At 32.3% G+C, this 20,205-nt stretch overlaps 1 protein-coding gene across 1 annotated transcript; it reads right to left on the bottom strand.

Annotated features, from left to right (window-relative positions):
- Positions 1–804: 804 nt before the first annotated feature.
- On the bottom strand, positions 805–12,838 carry LOC143249205 (uncharacterized). The gene is made up of 4 exons (XM_076498678.1): positions 12,716–12,838; positions 10,592–10,676; positions 6,989–7,062; positions 805–5,884 (listed from the first exon to the last, which is right to left on the bottom strand). The coding sequence occupies exons 2-4, from the start codon at positions 10,617–10,619 to the stop codon at positions 1,358–1,360; spliced, it is 4,629 nt and encodes a 1,542-aa protein (XP_076354793.1). The 5' UTR covers positions 10,620–10,676; positions 12,716–12,838; the 3' UTR covers positions 805–1,357.
- Between the last annotated feature and the right edge of the window lie 7,367 nt (positions 12,839–20,205).

Below are 20,205 nucleotides of genomic sequence, written 5' to 3' on the forward strand. Positions count from 1 at the left end.
ATAACGAATCGAACGTCATGACAGATCAAATCACTTCTCTAAACTACATTTCTTTTATACTCTTGTAATCTCGTACAACCTCAGTATCTTATTTGATAGAAGTAATTTTATTCATCATTTTTGTCTTGAAAAATAATATGTTTCTTTTAAGTCTGTTTTAATAAACCAATAATATTTGCAAAATCTGCTATAAGTTTAAATGTTTTATAGATTTAGCCGATAGAAAAACTTAAATAATCAACTGGTTCAGTGAAACATGAGGTTAAGCATTGTGATGTTTTCCATTTTATATGTTAAGTAGATTGTTATATTTAATGTAGAAGTTTAAAAAAGTTTGATTTTGCTGTGTAAAATTCAGAAAATATTTCATATAAGTCTAAACTTTAATTTATATTCCATATAAAGTCACCGAAAACCATATGGAATAGAGAAGTTTTCAACACTGAGATTTATTTCCAGCTTCTATCTCGCTGGAACATTCTGATTACTTTTTTTATCAATCCACCTTTTTGTTTTATTCCTGGAAGAACTTTTTTAGCCTTCGTTATCATATCACATTGAACAATACTAACCAAGGAAAGTGTTGTTTTTTAAATGTTATACAATGATAGAGGTTTAAATCCCAATCAAGTTTGTCCTAGTATGGTATTATTAATTTGAAATTGATACCACTGTCATATTCCACAATTTGGAGGCCATTTAACATTTCGTAATAAAACATCTCTGACATTCATCATTTGCCACACATATTACTTCTGTAAAATAAGTTTTTATTTATTATTAACCTAAATCTACACATTCCAAAAAAACTAAACCATGAGACACATAAAAGACGAAATAAATAAACAAACATGTATCTTCCCAAAAACAATTCAAGTTATTTTAAATTATCTTAAGTTAACACGTTTGACCCCTAACAAAAATAGTCCTTACAGTTACATCATTTCTCCTTTAAATACCTACATTCCTAGACCACAACTATGTTATGTAGATTCATAGCTACCATTAAATATTTTTGTGCAAAAATTTTACGCTTAAGAAAATGGTTGAAAATTACCTCTGAATTAAAAAACAACAACACATACACACATATTAATACACTCTTCACATTTAACATATATTTAATATAGCTATTACAAGTCATCACTTACACAGTTTTATTCTAAAAAGACAAATACATTTACAACTTAGTAATAATGACTAACATATAATAAGAATTATATTTATTTATTAATTACTTAAGGCTAGCCCCTTTTTATTTTTTCCCTTAATGTTTCAATCTGATCGGCTAAAAGCCTTTGTTTACAATGTTACACAAAAATATTTTTTATAAAATAGATTAGTTGGTCTTAAAATTTCATATACACTGAGCAAGTGGGTTAAATTTATCATAAACATGCGGGAATGTGTTTATCTTAGCGAATCTAAGTGCTGGATAGGGCATGAAATATCTTATAATTCGATCCTCTAGGTTTGTGTTTAAACTGGTTTGATCTCCCACCAGTGCAACTTGGTATAAAGTATCTTTAGCTGAGCCTTTAACTGGAAGATGAGAACTTGGATTGTTAATAACTGATTTTTTGACTGGATAAGTAGGGTATAAATCTGAGTTGAATAAGCCTTTATTTGAATCGTCATAATTCTGACTTGACCAGAATGAATATTTCAATGAATCAAGATGGCCATGATTTGGTCTAAATGAGCCTTTAAATGAATTAATATGACCTTGTGTTGGTCTATGTAAATCTAAAAATGATTCAGCATAGCCTTGATTTGGTCTAAATGAATCAGCATGTCTTTGATGAATTGGTTTAAATGAGCCTTTGAATGAATCAACATGGCCTTGAGTTAATCTAAGTAAACTTTTAAATGATTCAGCATAGCCTTGACTTGGTCTAAACGAGTCTTTTAATGAATCAACATGCCATCGAGTTGGTATAAATGTGTCTTTAACTGGAGTAGTAGGTTTTGCAGCAGGAACAAAAATATTATTAGTTAAAGTAATAGAGCCTTTAGATCTTGTAAATAAACCTTTAATTGAAGAAGCAGAGACAACATCTTTGTTAGCAAGAAACTTATCTGAATCAACAGACGTTTGAATTGGTGTAACTGAGCTTTCAGTTGGAGAAACAAGACTTGTAGGAGAAATGAAAAAGTCTTTAATTGAAGAAACAGGGCTTGAAGCTGGACTGATCAAATCTTTAACCGGAGTAGCATATTCTTGAGTTTGTCTGAAAAATTCTTTAACTGGAGCAGGATGGTTTTGAGTTGGTTTGAAAATTCCTTTAAATGCAGTAGGATGGTTTTGTGCTGGTCTCAAAAATCCTTTAACTAATCTAGTATGTTCTTGTGCTGGTGTGAAAAACCCTTTAACTGAAGAAGTGTGACCTTGATCTGGTCGGTAAACGCTCTCAACTGAAGCAACAGGGACTACAGGTGCGTCGACTAAGCGTCCACCTGAACTAATAAAACCTTGAATTGGTCTAAATGAGTCTTTAGCTGCTGGAGAATAAAGGCCTGTATTTGGAAAAAATACGCGTTTTCGTGGAGGATTTTCTATGATTTCAACTGAAGTAAGCGAGTCTGAAGCTGAGCTAATAGAGCTTTGAACTGACGTAATAGAGTCTGAAGACTGACTGTTTGAATCTAAAATTGAAACAAAATGAAGCGAAGATGAATTGACTAAAGGTTTATTTGGAGCAACGAATTCTGTAGTAGGACTAAATGGAATTTCATCTGTAACAAGAAGGCTTGGAGCATAAACCCCTGAACCTTTAGTTGCAGAAACAGAGCTTTCAAATGGATGGAATGAGCCTTTAACTGATGCAAATGGGCGGGAAGCATGACTAACTGAATATTTATGTGGAGTATCTAGAGATGAACTAGATGATTCTTTAGCTGAGGCAATAATACTGGGAGTCTCGCTCACTGAGTCTTTAATCATGGTAACAGGATTTGAACTTGGAGTAAAAATGCTTTTAATTTCATCATCAGAGCTTGAAACTGGACTGTCTAAGGTTTTAACTGAACTATCAAAACCAGAAGCTGAATTGACTGAGATCTTCATTAATGTAAAAGGGTCTGTATTTAAAATGACTGAATCTTTTCCTGTAATGATAGAGCTGGGAACTGGAAAGACTGAATCGTCAACTGGAGCACCATACTTCAAGGCAATCCTGGCTAATTCTTTTGTTAGAGTAATAGAGCTTACATTTGATTGAACTAAACCTTCCATTGCAGAAAAATGGTTTAAAGTAGGATTAATTGACTCTTTAACTGGAGAAATAGAACCAATTGCTGGATTGAATGGAATTTTATCATGTAAACGGAATGAGTCTTTAGCTTTAGTTGATACAACTGGATGAGAATCATGAGTAACTGCATTTCTAGGTGGAACAACAAGGCCTAGAAATGAATTGGATGATTCTTTATCGGAGCTAATAATACTGGGAGTCTCGCTCACTGAGTCCTTATTTACGGTAACAGGAATTGAACTTGGAGTAAAAATGCTTTTAATTTGATCATCAAAACTTGAAACTGGACTGTCTACGGTTTTATTTGAACTAACAAGACGTGAAGCTGGATTGACTGAGACCTTAATTAATGTAACAGGGTTTGTATCTAAAACGGCTGAATCTTTTCCTATAGGAATAGAGCTTGTATTTGGAAAGACTGAATCTTCAAATGGAGAACCAGAATTCAAACCAAGACTGTCTAATTCTCTCGTTGGCGCAACAGAGCTTAAATCTGAATGAACCAAACCTTTAATTGTATAAAAATTATTTGAAGTATCATTAATTAACTCCTTAAATGGGGAAATAGTACCTATTGGTGGATTGAATGGACCTTCATCTGAAACAACAAAACTTTGTAATGGATTAACCAGGTCTTTAAGTGGAAACGCAGAATCTAAAGCTAGGTTTATTGAGTCTTTAACTATAGAAGAAGAGCCAAAAGTTTGATGACCTGAACCTTTAACTTGAGCAACAGGTGTTATATCTGGATTGAAAAAACTTTGAACTGAAGTAATTGGACTTGAAGTTGAACTGATTGAGTCTTGAAGTGAAACATTGTGATTTAAAGCTATGTTGACTGAGTCTCTAACTATATCGTCTGAGCCAAAAGTTTGATCGACTAAAACTTTAATTGGAACAGCAGTATTTATAGATGTATTGATTGGATCTTGAACTGAAGCAACAAGGGTTGTATCTGGACTCTCTGTGTCTTTAGATGAAATAATAGGATCTGAAGCTAGACTGGGTGAGGTTTTAACTTTAGAAAGATAATTTAAAGGTTGATCTACTAAACCTTCTACTGAAACAACAGAGGTAGGATATTGGCTAGCCATGTCTTTTATTGGAGCAACAAAACTTGTAGCAGAAATTACTGATGTTTTAGCTGAATTTACTGTATTTGAAGCCAAACTAGACTGACCTGGAGTTAAAACTGTGGTGCTTGCTGTTGAATCAAATAATTTTCGTTCTGGCTCTTTTATACTTAGACTTGATCCATATTGAGATAGGTTTGGAAAAACAGGTCCTAAAACAATATCTTCTGGGTTTGAGCTTGAGAAAGAAGTTTCTGAAATTAGACCTGAACCATATTTTGGTGGATTACTAACTGGTACTGTTGGATTGAATATTGGTGCAGAGATATTTTGAACTAACACGGTAAAGTGTGGATCAATGACCGTGGAATTCTGATCTGCGGTTATTGCATTTTTATCTGCAGTATTTTTTACTGGAACAGTAATACGTGGAGTTGGACTAAGTATGTCTGCATCTAATGGGATAGGAACTGGCATTAAACCAGGTACTGAAACTGATTTAACTGAATCTAGAACTGGATCAACTGGATCTGGACCTTTAACTATCGTTCCCAACTCAGAAACAGCTATGTGAAATTCAGCATCAGGACTAGTGGGTAATAAGGATGAAGTGTTTGAATTTACTGGTACAGAAAAAGGACCTAGAAGTGTGCATATAATTGTAAAATAAGGATCAGATATAAACCTACAGATAAGTTGTGGCTGAACACTTTTATCTTCTTTGTCTGGTAAAGATTCTTCTTCCTGACGGCTACATGTAAATGAAGTTAATTTAGTTTCTATATATTTGCAATAAAATGATCCTTCCCCAAATTGTGTGAAATTATACGCAGAGCTATGGTAAGATGTTTGTATTGGTGTGCTAGAAGGAACAGTCTCCGCAGGAATAAATGGTTGTGCAGACTTGACAGACCCAGAAGTGGCTTGTACAGTAGATGTGGTGGTAGTTGTTTGTTTGAAAATGCATTCGATTGTTATTTCAGATAAAAACTTACAAAAGAAAGAGTGTTTTGGTAAAGGAAATCTACAAGGAATTGGAGAATCATCAGAAGGAGAAGATATACAAGCTGGTGGTGTTGGCTCTATTGGTAAAGTATTAGCAGCAATAGCCTCATAATTACCAGCAATGTCTGGAATAAGTTGAGACGAAGAAACATTACCAGATTGGGTAATAGTCATAGGAAGTTCAGGTTTTGGATCTTGTTTGCCAAAATTCTCATTCACATACAAGTAGTCTGAAATATTGCTACATGGTACAGCCTGATGAGGATAGGTACACACTAAATAATGTTGGTCAAACATAGTTTGATTGGGACAAACAAAACTGTACCGAAGATATCGCATCACGTTACCAGTGTTATCTGCTACTGGTCTACAGACATGGTATATCTTGCACTCGTTATTTGGATCAGCGTAGTAACCAAAGGGTTTTCCATAGCATGAGAAAGTGACGTCAATAGGATAGATGAGGAGGCTAGCCCATGATGGAAGACCTAGTGCAATAACTTCCGGAGTTTCCGGTGGTTCCTGTTCTACAAAGCCCAGTTGTTCTGTAAACTAAGAAGATGTATAAGTATATAATAATTTTAGAGAATAAATTGATTTTCTTAATACTGCAATATACTTAAATGCTTGAAAGTTATGATGTAACTCTTATTGTTCACTTTAGCGAGGACAAAAGCTTGAAAACAACTGAGTTTTTAAACCAATAATTGTTCACCTTGGTTAAAGAATATCACACTAAGGACCAGCTGAGTTGATTTTAGGTACAAATAAATGTGATTTAGTACAAACCCAAAGTAATGGAAAGCTAAGTGATAGATATGACTAAAAAGCCAGATAGCCTTAAAGCTCTAAAAAGAGGAAACAAACTCTACCTGACAAAAACAAAACATTTGAACAACTTCAAACATGCTTTGACAATTACAGAAGTTATAAACGAGTATATTGCCAAAACTATCACCAGATCTGATTTGCTTCCTGATATCAGGACGATATTGTCCAAAAATGCAATCCTCAGTTGGTATGAGCAAGTTCCTTATTCTAGTAACAGAAGTAACTGATATATATTAAAGCAATTAAAAACAAATTGAGCGTCTAATAAAGAGTTAAATTTTGATTTACAAACTTCCAATAACTTCAGGCTAATATATTAAATTATGTAGTTTTGTAAGAATAGGGACTAAAATATTTGTCAGTCTTAATCCCTCAAATGACATATATATAAACTATATAAATGCACAAGTTGTGGTAAGCTATTTTCCATGGATATCTCAGATTGGTCTCGCGTACTTCAGAAACAATACTGTACTCTTAGTTATTCAATGTAATTTAATTTCAAACTTGGGAGATTGATTTATAATTTGCCTTAAAAACAGATTTTCCACTCTGTGATAAACTGATCTGAGTTCTGAGTTGTTGCTGACCTATTTATGAAACATTTTCTCAAATCATAATTACTTACATTTTACGCAGAAGAAAAAAATAAGCGATGTTTAAAAAGCCTAGCAAGCAGAGAGATCACATTTTAATAAACATCTGTTGGAATGAACTATTAAATATTTTGTTGCTTTTCGGTCTGCACAACATTTCTATTAAATCTTTCTAGTGCGCTTCTAATTACAAAATGTGTTTTGAAAATGAACATTTTTATTAAATTACCTGTTTCGTGTTTTCTTTCAAAGAAGCAGGATCATCTTCCTTCAAACCTGCGGCCAGTCCTAGGCACATCAGCACTTACGTCAAAGTAAAGAAAACAGAATATTTGATGTTGACCGTTAATAGTTTCATGTAATTAGTAGGAAAAATATTCATACCGACTTAAATGTTAGAACTAAAATTAGGTTTAAACTAAACATATTCTTAATCTATTAATCTCATGAACGTATTACGACAATGCAGGTAATTACGTTTAGACAATATTTAAATAAGTCACAGCCATCCTCATAGTTCGAACTCTTCATTTCTGTTGTTTTGGATTTAATCTTCAGTTGCTAACAAAACTTAAATGTACAAAAACTATTTTACATCATAACTAATTAATAAAATACTGTCTACCTTCGTACTTCAACTGATATTTAGACACCGAAGTTGCATTATTTATTTCAAAAGTATATATATACATAAAGAAATTAGTCACATATACGTACATGGGTCTATACAAAACTGAAATTAAACTGTCATTGCAACTAAACTCGTAAAATTAAATCACGTGTGTTTGAAAATGCTGTAACATTAATATGATAATGTAGAGAATAAACAGATATTATGAATTACATTTTCTTCCTATAAAACATATAATGATTCATTAATATTGCGTGTAGTTTACGTATCGTCAAGAATGGAGTGTAGGAGGTAAGAATATTTCCTCTCATGTGTTTAGGTACCTTAGCCTCACTATGATATATTTGTACAGGATTGTTCCTAATAATATAGTATATTACGCTGAAAAATTCATTGGAAAAATCAAACAAACAAAATATTTTTACACCTCATTTTCGATAACAATTGCCAAGAATTGTAGAAGGTGCTCAAAATGCAAATGAACACTATATAAAAGTAAAACAAAATGCAAATGAAAGGAGAAACCATACAACCTACAGCTTTACTTGTTGGTAATATAGGTGCATATAATCATATGCTGAACACATATTTGAAAAAGAAAAGCTACCAAACGGCTGCATAATAAATTAACTTTGAAATATGATAAATGTTATTATTTCATCTTAAGAAGTAACAATGAAAGTCACATCAAATGTTAATTATATCTTCCAGGTAATCCATGACAGATAGGACATAATAGATTTTGTTTTGATTTGATTCAATTACAAAAGGGCTTCTTGCGTTAGCAATTGTAGTTACATATATAGGAAAGTCAATAATGTCCGTCGTCAACTATTGGATTTATCTAATATTATAGTAGGATTTGACCTTCGATCTTATAACGCACCCTTAACCCAAAAGCTTGGAGCACAACTCTGCGCCAGAAGCACTTGACCATAGACTTTTAGATTCATAATCTAACACACTAGTCGCCAGGTCACACCCAGGACAGGACTTGATAGACAGAAACTCGAACTATAGCATCATTAACCAATATCACCCAATACTGAATACGATTTGTGTTCAATCATTAACATTGAGTAATCGCAACAATCTTATTAAGCTATGAGTATCATACCATAATCTATCGCAATTTTAAGTGTGTTTTTTTTTCATAGATGTGTTTTATATCTTGAGGGCTTAAAAAGCTAGAGCTTGGGATTCGTTCCCTATGTCAGACGCACGGTATATTAGCATAATGTCTAAATTTGCGCTAAAACAAGCATTTTTTAACACCTATACCAAATGGCATAAATATAGGTTATACATTTTAAAATTAAAATATTTTACACTTAGTATGTTTTGTGTCAAATATGTAGATGTTCCTCTATTCACTATGCAGCAACTGAAGGATTGTGTTGTTTAGTTAAAGGTTTTATGATATTTTTTTACTTTCTGCGAAACAATGATATCTCGTGATGTTTACTATTTCCTTTTGATCCTTCATCAAAGCAATAAAAATATGACTGTTAATTATAGGAATATATTTGCACAAAATTAACATACTATTTGATCATTACATCACTGTATAGTTATCACATAGTGTTTAAGTGTGTGTTTTTCATATAGCAAAGCCACAAATGGCTATCTGCTCAGCCCACCGATGGGAATCGAACCCCTGATTTTAGCATTGTAAATGCGGAGACATACCGCTATACTAGCGGGGTGCCACAGCGTTTGATCATTACATTACTGAATAGTTGTCACATAGTATTTGATTATAACGTTATCAGTTATTTTGCTGTTTAGAACAAGAATTTTATGTACGGTTTTATGGGATTAGATCCAGAAAAGAAGCTCAAGAATATTTTTATAATTTTTTTGACAAATAATAAGAAAAAATATTATCGATTAGAGTAAACAATTTTTTATCTTGATATTAGAAGATAATACGAAATATAAACATAAATTGAGAGAGTTATTTAAAATTAGTTTGAAAGTACAAGTCCATGTTCATTTCTATGTCTATAATAATAAAAGGGCGTTCTGTGTCTGTGTTTCAAAAGGAAAGAGCTTAGAAACTTGAAATTTTGTTCTCCATACTAAATGGACCCTGATAGTGCGCATATGGGGATTATTACTTATCCACGTGCGTGCGCATCTTTTTAATGAGTTAAACTAGCGAAAAAGCACATAGAAAAGACGTACTTCCTTATATTACAAATATATAAATCACATAGACGTTCTTTTATTATAGAAGCATGGTTCATTAAAAATAACAAGGCATATAAGCTATTCCACATATATCTCGTCAAAAGTGACGAGACAATTACTATACAGGGTATACAATATATACCTTGTAAAGTATTAGTCCGATCAACAACTTTTATTATACAGAAAAGCCAGTGCGTTCCAACAATGCTTTTCTTATCTCATGCTGCTTCACAACAAAAATATAACAAAATATTTTTGTTAGTCTATGAACTGAAAGTTTAAAATGAAATGTATAAACAACAAAACTGAATAAACATATGTTTATTTATAAATTTAGAGTAAAGATTAAAGAGGTTTATTTTGATTAAAACATTGGCAATATAACAGAAAATAGCTCAGAAAGTATTTAAGTTTAAAATTGGATCGATGTTTTTACTTTCATAACCCTTGCACCCCTGTCACTAACATCATAATGTATGCCGAAACTGAAGCAGAGAAGCTGAGATTCATTCGCATAAACGAAAAGATGCTCTGAACTGAAGACTATGTGTGCCTTTGGGTTGCTAAAATGGGTTCAAAATACATGCACTGACATAATTATCTATGAAATATGAACCGGATAAACCGAATGAGGCCGGGTACTTTCGTTAGTAATATAATAAATTAGAGGCACGATCTCAAGATGAAATTTTTATTTCAATAATCAATGGGGCTCTTTACACCATTAGTCTGCTTTTCATGAGACAGCGACTCATTTTTTATTCTTAAGTTAACATAGATTTTTATCAGAGATTGGAAATAATCTTGGAGAGGAAAAACTTTTTTGTTTTTATAATTTCACTCAAATGATAGATTGTTTAACAATAAAAAGTGAATACTTCATTTAAGCCCTGAATTTATTAAACTTTGCTGAAATCAATGATTAATTCTGAAAACTTTTAGTTAGAATGCACAAATTTTATTGATTAGGTAAATGTCATATTTAAATGTTTAAAGAAACAAATTTACCCAGAAAAACATTATTGTGGTCATCCATGTCGAAATCGTTTCGTCTTTCAGCTAGACTTGAAATATAAGAAGAGGTGATAGGTTTCTGAAAATGATAGAAACGTGCAGATGGAGTAAAATAACGATATATAATTACATTCTTACATTAAACATAAAGAAGAACAAATTTTTTGATAAAGTGAAAAATATAAGATGCGTAAATAGCGTGAAAGATTTGTCAAAAACAAAATAAAAACGTGACTGTACCATAAAAGTCACGAAAAATAAAACACAAATTTATTAATAAATTTTAAACAAATAATATCACAGTATTCATTCAACATATCCTAAATATATATATAATTCAAAATGTAAAATTTAAGGTTATACTGCAAACATATTTACAAAAGAGATGAAAACGGATATTTTAAACCTTAAGAAATATGAAAAAAAGTTTGAAAAATTCGTCTTTATCGGAGGTTCATGTTTCTCAACGTTGATTCTGATACTGAGTGTTAAAGATAGCGTTATCGCTTCTTTTGGTACCCCGCTAGGTTGATGAAGTTTTATTTATCACATGTATGAGAAACATTTTTCGCAGTTATTCTGCTAATAGCTGTGTATAAAATAAAACGTTGTTGACGTTTTTTGTAGCTGACAATCCGAATTCGAATCCCCTTTACACCAAACATGCTCGCTCTTTCAGTTTTCTTTGTTTGTTTAGAATTGAGCACAAAACTACACAATAGGCTATCTGTGCTCTGCACACCACGGGGATCGAAACCCGGTTTTTTATTTGTAAGTCTGCAGACATACCACTGTGCCACCGCTCTTTCAGCCGTGGAGTGTTCTAATGTAATGATTAATCCCACTATTTGTTGGTAAAAGAGTAGCCCAAGCGTTGGCGATGGGTGGTGATGACTAGCTGTCTTCCCTCTAGTCTTACACTTACGGACTGCTACCGAGATAGCTCTCGAGTAGCTTTGCGTAAATTAAAAAAACAAGAAAAACAAAGTAGAAAACATGGGTCTCTGAGAAAAATCAAATCAAAGTGATTAACTCAGTCATGAAATGTGGTCGTCCTAAGATTTTCAAACTGTTTTAAATGATAAAACTATTGCTAATCATATAGACATGCTTTATCCGTGCTTCAACAAAAATGCTCATTTCTAATTCAAATCAGAAACAAACCTCGTCATGTGGCTAAGGAAGCAGAGAGTAATTATTTTGAACAGTTGTATTCATATGGTATAATAGTCAGTAGTGTAAAAATATAAGGATACAGAAAAATCTGCAAAGGTTCCGAAAAAACAAACGGAACGTAGATATAGAGTAAATTTAATATTTCGTTCTGAAGTCTTATGGTAACGTTCATACTGTATTATGTAATATATGCAATATGCATAAGTTAACTCTATGTTAGCTAAGCATCAATGTACCTATAGACCTTTGATACAGAGTGGAACAATAGTATTGAAAAGTGTTCCAATTAATGTATTAGTAGATCAGAGTTAAAACATAGAAGATTAACTTTACGACAAAGCATTAACCTGAATATACAGTGCCAATACCAGTATGATTTTACATAACTTGCACCCAACCAATCAAAACCCCGAAGTTATCATATTAGCAGATAAAGCTGCAAGTATTGGTTTTTATCGACAATTCAATAAAAAGCGACTCAAATATAAGATCGATTTGCCAATTATAAAAGTGCTGTTAAAATGCCCTATACCACTCCACAGTGGAAACATTTATGTGGTTAAATAATATTTTCTTCACAAACTGAAAATTTTGGAAATAGATAGCTGAGGCCACCTCCGATTTCTTTGGTTACGCTGTCAGCCTTCTCCGTCATACCCTTTTAGCCGTAGTGGCGTTATTATGTGACGACCAACTCCACTATTCGCTAGTAAAAGAATAGCCCAAGAGTTGCCGGTGTATGGTGTTGACTAGCTGCCTTCTTTCTAGTCTTACACTGCTATGTTAGGGATGGCGACTGCAGATAGCTCTCGTGTAGCTTTGCCCAAAATTCAGACAAACAAACAAATACTGTCAATCAACATTAGGATCCAGACTGGATTTTATGTTTGTGGTACGTATCTTAAGCTTGACCTTCAGATTTTTTTAGAAAAATTGGCGTACCTTTATACTTTCAGCCCAAACTTCTTCCAAAGAAGAAAATCTTCTTCACTACTATCAGACGATAAAACCCAAAACTTGCTAAGAGAAGCGAGTGTCTTCGAGTGCGAAAAGTTCCAACAAAATCTTCCGACTGAACTTTCCTTTGGCAGTGTTGTTCACTTTTCCACGTTTTTGAGGTGAGTAGGTCAGGTGTTCGCCAGACGAGGTTTACTTCTTAGTTTGAACAAATCATGGTCTTGAAATTCCTGAGTAGGTAGGAACAAGGCCACTGGGTCATTCGAATGCAAGACAATTCACTTAAACGTCAGGTTTATCGCAGACAAGAATAACTGTGTTGTAGATCAACTGCTTTCTTTCTTATAGTTGAAATTTTCCCTCGCTACAGTTAAAAGGTCCTATTTATTCTGTGTATTCAAGAGACGAACTATGAGTTGTGTAATATGTAATAAAATATGATATCTTAAGAATACAAATATGATTCCCAATAGTACACATTGCATATATGAATATTGTTGTAAATATAAGTCTCGTAAATGTTGATTACAGTACCATTATATAGTTACCACATGGTATGTGTGTGATTGCCGCCATACCTGTATAGGTGTCATACAGTTTTTGATCATTACAACACTATGTTGTTAACACAATGTGTTTTTTCATAACAACACCACTGTAAAGTTATCACATGGTATGTGTGTGATTGCCGCAATACCTGTATAGGTGTCATACAGTTTTTGATCATTACAACACTGTGTTGTTAACACAATGTGTTTTTTCATAACAACACCACTGTAAAGTTATCACATCATATTTGATCATTACATCATTGTGTAGCTATCACACAGTGTTTGATCATTACATTACTGTATAGTTATCACACAGTGTTTGATCATTACATTACTGTATAGTTATCACACGGTGTTTGATCATTACATTACTGTATAGTTATCACACGGTGTTTGATCATTACATTACTGTATAGTTATCACACAGTGTGTGTAACCGTTACAGTACCTGTATAGTTATCACACAGTGTTTGGTCATTACATTACTGTATAGTTATCACACAGTGTTTGATAATTACATTACTGTATAGTTATCACACAGTGTTTGATAATTACATTACTGTATAGTTATCACACAGAGTTTGGTCATTACATTACTGTATAGTTATCACACAGAGTTTGATCATTACATTACTGTATATTTGTCACACAGAGTTTGATCATTACAGTACCTGTATAGTTGTCACACAGAGTTTGATCATTACATTACTGTATAGGTATCACACAGTGTTTGGTCATTACATTACTGTATAGGTATCACACAGTGTTTTATCATTACATTACTGTATAGTTATCACACGGTGTATGTAATTGTTACAGTACCTGTATAGTTATCACACAGTGTTTCATCATTACATTACTGTATAGTTGTCACACAGAGTTTGATCATTACAGTACCTGTATAGTTGTCACACAGAGTTTGATCATTACAGTACCTGTATAGTTGTCACACAGAGTTTGATCATTACATTACTGTATAGTTGTCACACAGAGTTTGATCATTACATTACTGTATAGGTATCACACAGTGTTTGGTCATTACATTACTGTATAGTTGTCACACAGAGTTTGATCACTACATTACTGTATAGTTATCACACAGTGTTTGATCATTACATTACTGTGTAGTTGTCACACAGAGTTTGATCATTACATTACTGTATAGGTATCACACAGTGTTTGATCATTACATTACTGTATAGTTATCACACAGTGTTTGATCATTACATTACTGTATAGTTATCACACAGTGTATGTAATCGTTACATTACTGTATAGTTATCACACAGTGTTTGATCATTACATTACTGTATAGTTATCACACGGTGTATGTAATCGTTACAGTACCTGTATAGTTATCACACAGTGTTTGATCATTACATTACTGTATAGTTATCACACAGTGTTTGATCATTACATTACTGTATAGTTATCACACAGTGTTTGATCATTACATTACTGTATAGTTATCACACAGTGTGTGTAATCGTTACAGTACCTGTATAGTTGTCACACAGAGTTTGATCATTACAGTACCTGTATAGTTGTCACACAGAGTTTGATCATTACATTACTGTATAGTTGTCACACAGAGTTTGATCATTACAGTACCTGTATAGTTGTCACACAGAGTTTGATCATTACAGTACCTGTATAGTTGTCACACAGAGTTTGATCATTACATTACTGTATAGGTATCACACAGTGTTTGGTCATTACATTACTGTATAGTTGTCACACAGAGTTTGATCATTACATTACTGTATAGTTATCACACAGTGTTTGATCATTACATTACTGTATAGTTATCACACAGTGTTTGATCATTACATTACTGTATAGTTATCACACAGTGTTTGATCATTACATTACTGTATAGTTATCACACAGTGTTTGATCATTACATTACTGTATAGTTATCACACGGTGTATGTAATCGTTACAGTACCTGTATAGTTATCACACAGTGTTTGATCATTACATTACTGTATAGTTATCACACAGTGTTTGATCATTACATTACTGTATAGTTATCACACAGTGTTTGATCATTACATTACTGTATAGTTATCACACAGTGTGTGTAATCGTTACAGTACCTGTATAGTTATCACACAGTGTTTGATCGTTACATTACTGTATAGTTATCACACAGTGTTTGATCATTACATTACTGTATAGTTATCACACAGTGTTTGATCATTACATTACTGTATAGTTATCACACAGTGTTTGATCATTACAAAATCACTGTGTAGCGATAATACGGTGTTTCATCATTAATATACCACTACAATAATTCGTTTATCATTTATTTTCAGATTATTTTTTTTTTATTCCTGATGTTTTTCTCTGAAGATATCTATGTTGTGATATCTCTCAGTATCATTCTTTAACTGACATTTATGCCTCCCAGTGGCACAGCCGCATGTCTGCGAATTTACAGTATCAGAAATCTGGTTTTTATACCCTTGGTGAGCAGATCACAGATAGCCCTTTGTGTAGCTTTGCGCTTAACTACAAAGGCTTGCATTTATTTCAATACTTTTAGCCGCAGCTGAGTAACTCACAGAATGGATCTGAGTTTTTTTCTTTCTTCTTCATTTCTGTTGATCAAGTACAAACCTTTAGCACATAGCTCCGTCATTTGTTGACCAATTTGAAACCTAATTACAATTTTGGACTCAGGAGATCAAACTCTTTCAACTGATGTATTGAACCAAATTCAAAGTCTCGTAAGTTAATTTATTTTAAACCTCTGTGAAATAATTTTAGTTTGGGGATAGGCTTGCCTTCTAACAATTATTTCTCTCATTACCAAAATGTTTTTCATCACTTGATAGTTGTTTGTATGAAATTCCACAGTGTACCGATTTCTGCATTTAGAATTATGATAATAGAATAAACCAGCTGACTTTGTACTAGCTTTTCGTATACATAAAACTTTTCTGTTATCTTACACTATTCGTTTATAATTTTATATCATCAATCACTCATGTTTAGAATACACATAGTACAATTTTATTCTTACTCTGTATTCTGAAACTGAATATTTGTACGAGTATAACAAACTTTTAAAGATATAATTTTCTCTTGTACGTAGTACGGTAACAGATATAATGAAATATTATTGTAGTTTTTTTTCGCTAATAAATGAATTGATGTAAAGATTAATTGTAATTGTCTATAATTATTACATATTTTTTTCATGATTACTTTAAAATACATTTACACCATGTTTTGTTACTCTGGGCTTTAACAGGCAACACATTTCACATTATATGTACAAGTTTAAAAACATTCACAGTAACAAGTTCTAAAGTGATGCTCTACTGTGATGAGCAAGCAAATAAATATGTCAATAATTAGTGTTTTGTTACCAATACGTTTCTTTTCTTCAGTTAGTAAAATGGAAATAGAATAAAATGTTTGTTGAGTCTTAAATTGTTTAAATAAAAGTCACCCGTGAGAGCAAACATTCAATGTAGACAAACGGGATTTCCTTTATAAAAATTTACGGTACGCCTGTGAGTTTTATTAAGTCTTCATTGAATAATATTTTGAGTATGTCTCATTTCTTACCCAATATCATCGTTTTCGTAATTTATTTTATGACTTAGTTTTTTATATGTTGATTTACATGTGATGGTCCTTTAATTGTTCATTATATCATGTTTTTAGATTTCTACTAGTTTCACAAACATAACTAGGTTCACCATTTTCACAGCTCATTTGATAAATGATCCAATCCTGTAGACTGTGTGGTTTGTTTAGTGAATGATTTATTTACAGACCGGATTTCTGTACGAATTTAATGTAATATCTATGTTGTAGTTTTGTCCGTTAGACTAATTAGGTTCGTGCATCTTTTTATTTATTAACAATGATCAGATTTAAAAAGTGTCATAAATAGTGTAACCTGTTACAAATAAAAAAATAAACTCTTAATTTAACCTATATCGAATTCATTCATTGTTGACTAATAAAGCATTACATTTATTTCGCATAATTGAATTTTAATTTTTATAATATAACTTACATTTTGTCCTACCTAACATAGACAGAGAAATTGTTCAAGTTAAATAAAGCAAGACAAAACAAGACGTTATTGTGAAAATAGGGTAGTTTGTGAAACTTTTAATGCAAGTTAAAATAATCTTTTTTCGACATAAAAGCTATCGTTTACAACAGTTATAAACATTTTTGAATTATTATTTCTGAATGGAAGCTTTGGTAAGTAGAAATACCTTTATTCAGTAAGAAATATGTTAATTGTATTGCGCTTAAATAAAATGAATTTCAGTAACGTTCTTTTATATTAATTTTGCATATAACATCAGAAAAGCTTCAGTTAATTTTAAATTTCCTTCAAATACATCTATATCCTTACTTAGCTAAGTATTGAGTGGCATGAAGAATACAGCAAAGTTACTGTATCAACATGATGAAACTGATGAGCGTTATGTAGAATTTAACATAGCAACAGGTACATGATCTACAACTAAGAAGCTTGCTTAACTGTGCTTCCGTTTCCTGCTGTTAATTACTCATTAGTAATTACTGAAGTGCTATTTCTTGATACATAACCATATACCTCGGAATTATAAGTCAATCATACATTTTCCCCAAAGAAATTCAAGTGCATTATAACTATAAATTCATCTTCCATCACTCATATTCATAATACCTATTCGTACTTCGTAAAACTTTTCATTAAAAACATAGTTATGTAAGTCAGAGAAAACCTATTTTTTCACACTTAAGTTCAATAGCTTGGAATTACAGGTATAATTATATGTCGTCTATTTTACCACACTCGGGTATAGTAATTTGAAATTACTGGTTCAATTACACGTCGTTTATTTTCCTACACTCGGGTCCAGTAGTTTGGAATAACAGGTTTAATTACACCTCGTTTATTTTGCAACACTCGGGTCCAGTAGTTTGGAATAACAGGTTTAATTACACGTCGTGTATTTTACCACACTCGGGTCCAGTAGTTTGAAATTACAGGTTTAATTACACGTCGTTTATTTTGCAACACTCGGGTCCAGTAGTTTGGAATAACAGGTTTAATTACACGTCGTTTATTTTGCTACACTCGGGTCCAGTAGTTTGGAATAACAAGTTTAATTAGTATTTAAAGCTTTGAGTCTTTATTACGTAATTGCACGATTTAAAGGCAAATGTTTTCATGAAATATATATTCAATTTACAAATCTCTTATACAAGACGTGTAGTTATATATCTTATAAACCTCCAATGTAGGGAATACTGATGCTTACACATGACCTGAAATTATATACTTTAGAAAACCGTAATGCATAAAATACTGATGCTTATATGTGACGTGTAGTTACGTGCCATACAAAACCCTAACAAGTAAAATATTGATACTTGTATATGACGTAAGACTAGAGGGAAGGCAGCTAGTCATCACTACCACCCACCGCCAACTCTTGGGCTACTCTTTTACCAACGAATAGTGGGATTGACTGTCACATTATAACGCCCCCACGGCTGAAAGGGCAAGCATATTTGGTGCAACTGGGTTCGAACCCGCAACCCTCAGATTACGAGTCGAAATCCATAACCCACTTGTCCATGCCGGGCGCCGACGTTAAAAGCTTTATTCAACATTTAATGTATGTTATGAAGTCCTTTTTTGTTCGTCATATTTGATTCTCAAATAACTATTATCTATATCATAAATACATTAGTTAGCTGCTTTACAGTCAAACTGAATATTAAATCTATTATTTTTATTTTACACTTCATGTTTCTTCAGAAGTAATACACAACATTTCAATTACTTTAATTAGCTTGAATAAAATTTGTCAATTTCTCAAACATATACATCCTGATGAAACATTCTCCCTTCTTTACCGACATCTGGTGTATATTATCACAATTATTTCCAGTTTAATGGATATTTTATATTTTCAAAGTGAAATAATTTATCACGAAAGTAAAACACTTATTTTTGCGATGCTTGATCTGTTTAAATTTAACCAAATTTTCTTCGAACATTTTCTAAAACTAGTGGAATTAAGTAGTTTTATCTTTATAATTATATTTTATCTCTCAGTTATGATAAGCAAAATCAATGAAAAACTCGACATTAGATTTTCTTCCTCGAATTCACGAAAAGTTTATCGCTATGAATACACCATTTATACACATATATGTACACGCACATTTATTGTTATTTATAAACTGTTTGCGTTAATTTATTTCATTATGGCTTCTTCAAAGGCCAGAGTAAATATATTTAACTTTTTATAGCTGATAGTGAAAAGCGTGAATGTTGATTTTGTCACACAAACTATTGTTTTAATAATTATTTATTTATTTTTATAAAGGAAAGTATATTCGGATACTCGCAGAAAGAAATCTTGCAACACTCCATGTCTAACATTACTAATGCTGATTGTTGAGAATAATCTGAGGTTTTGACCAAAAGTAAATAATTATTGAAGCTGTTTTATAGATTTATAAGAATAAGTTTTTCATGTATCTTAATTTATCCATGTTTTAATTCTTTTTTCGTTATACTTAGATTTGATAATTTGATAAATATTTTAATAAATCTCTAATCGCTGTTATTACTTTCAGTCCAGATGGTTAAGGCGTCCGAGTAGTAATTGGTGAGTCGCAGGTTCGAATTCTCTTCACATCAAATATTCTCGTGAGATTAACCTGAAAATGACCTAAACAGCTTGAAATGTTGTCTTTATTATTAAAAATGTTGATACCCATACCTGAGATACGGTTTTACTTCAAGTGGGTTTCTCGTCATTACGAATTATCTTGGGGCCGTTATATGATGGTCAGTTTCACTATTGGTTGGTAAAAGAGTAGCCCAAAAGTTGGCAGTGGATGGTGACGACTAGCTGTCTTCCCTTTAGTTTTACACTGCTAAAG

Source organism: Tachypleus tridentatus, chromosome 4 (assembly GCF_004210375.1).
Source record: "Tachypleus tridentatus isolate NWPU-2018 chromosome 4, ASM421037v1, whole genome shotgun sequence".
NCBI lineage: Eukaryota > Metazoa > Arthropoda > Merostomata > Xiphosura > Limulidae > Tachypleus > Tachypleus tridentatus.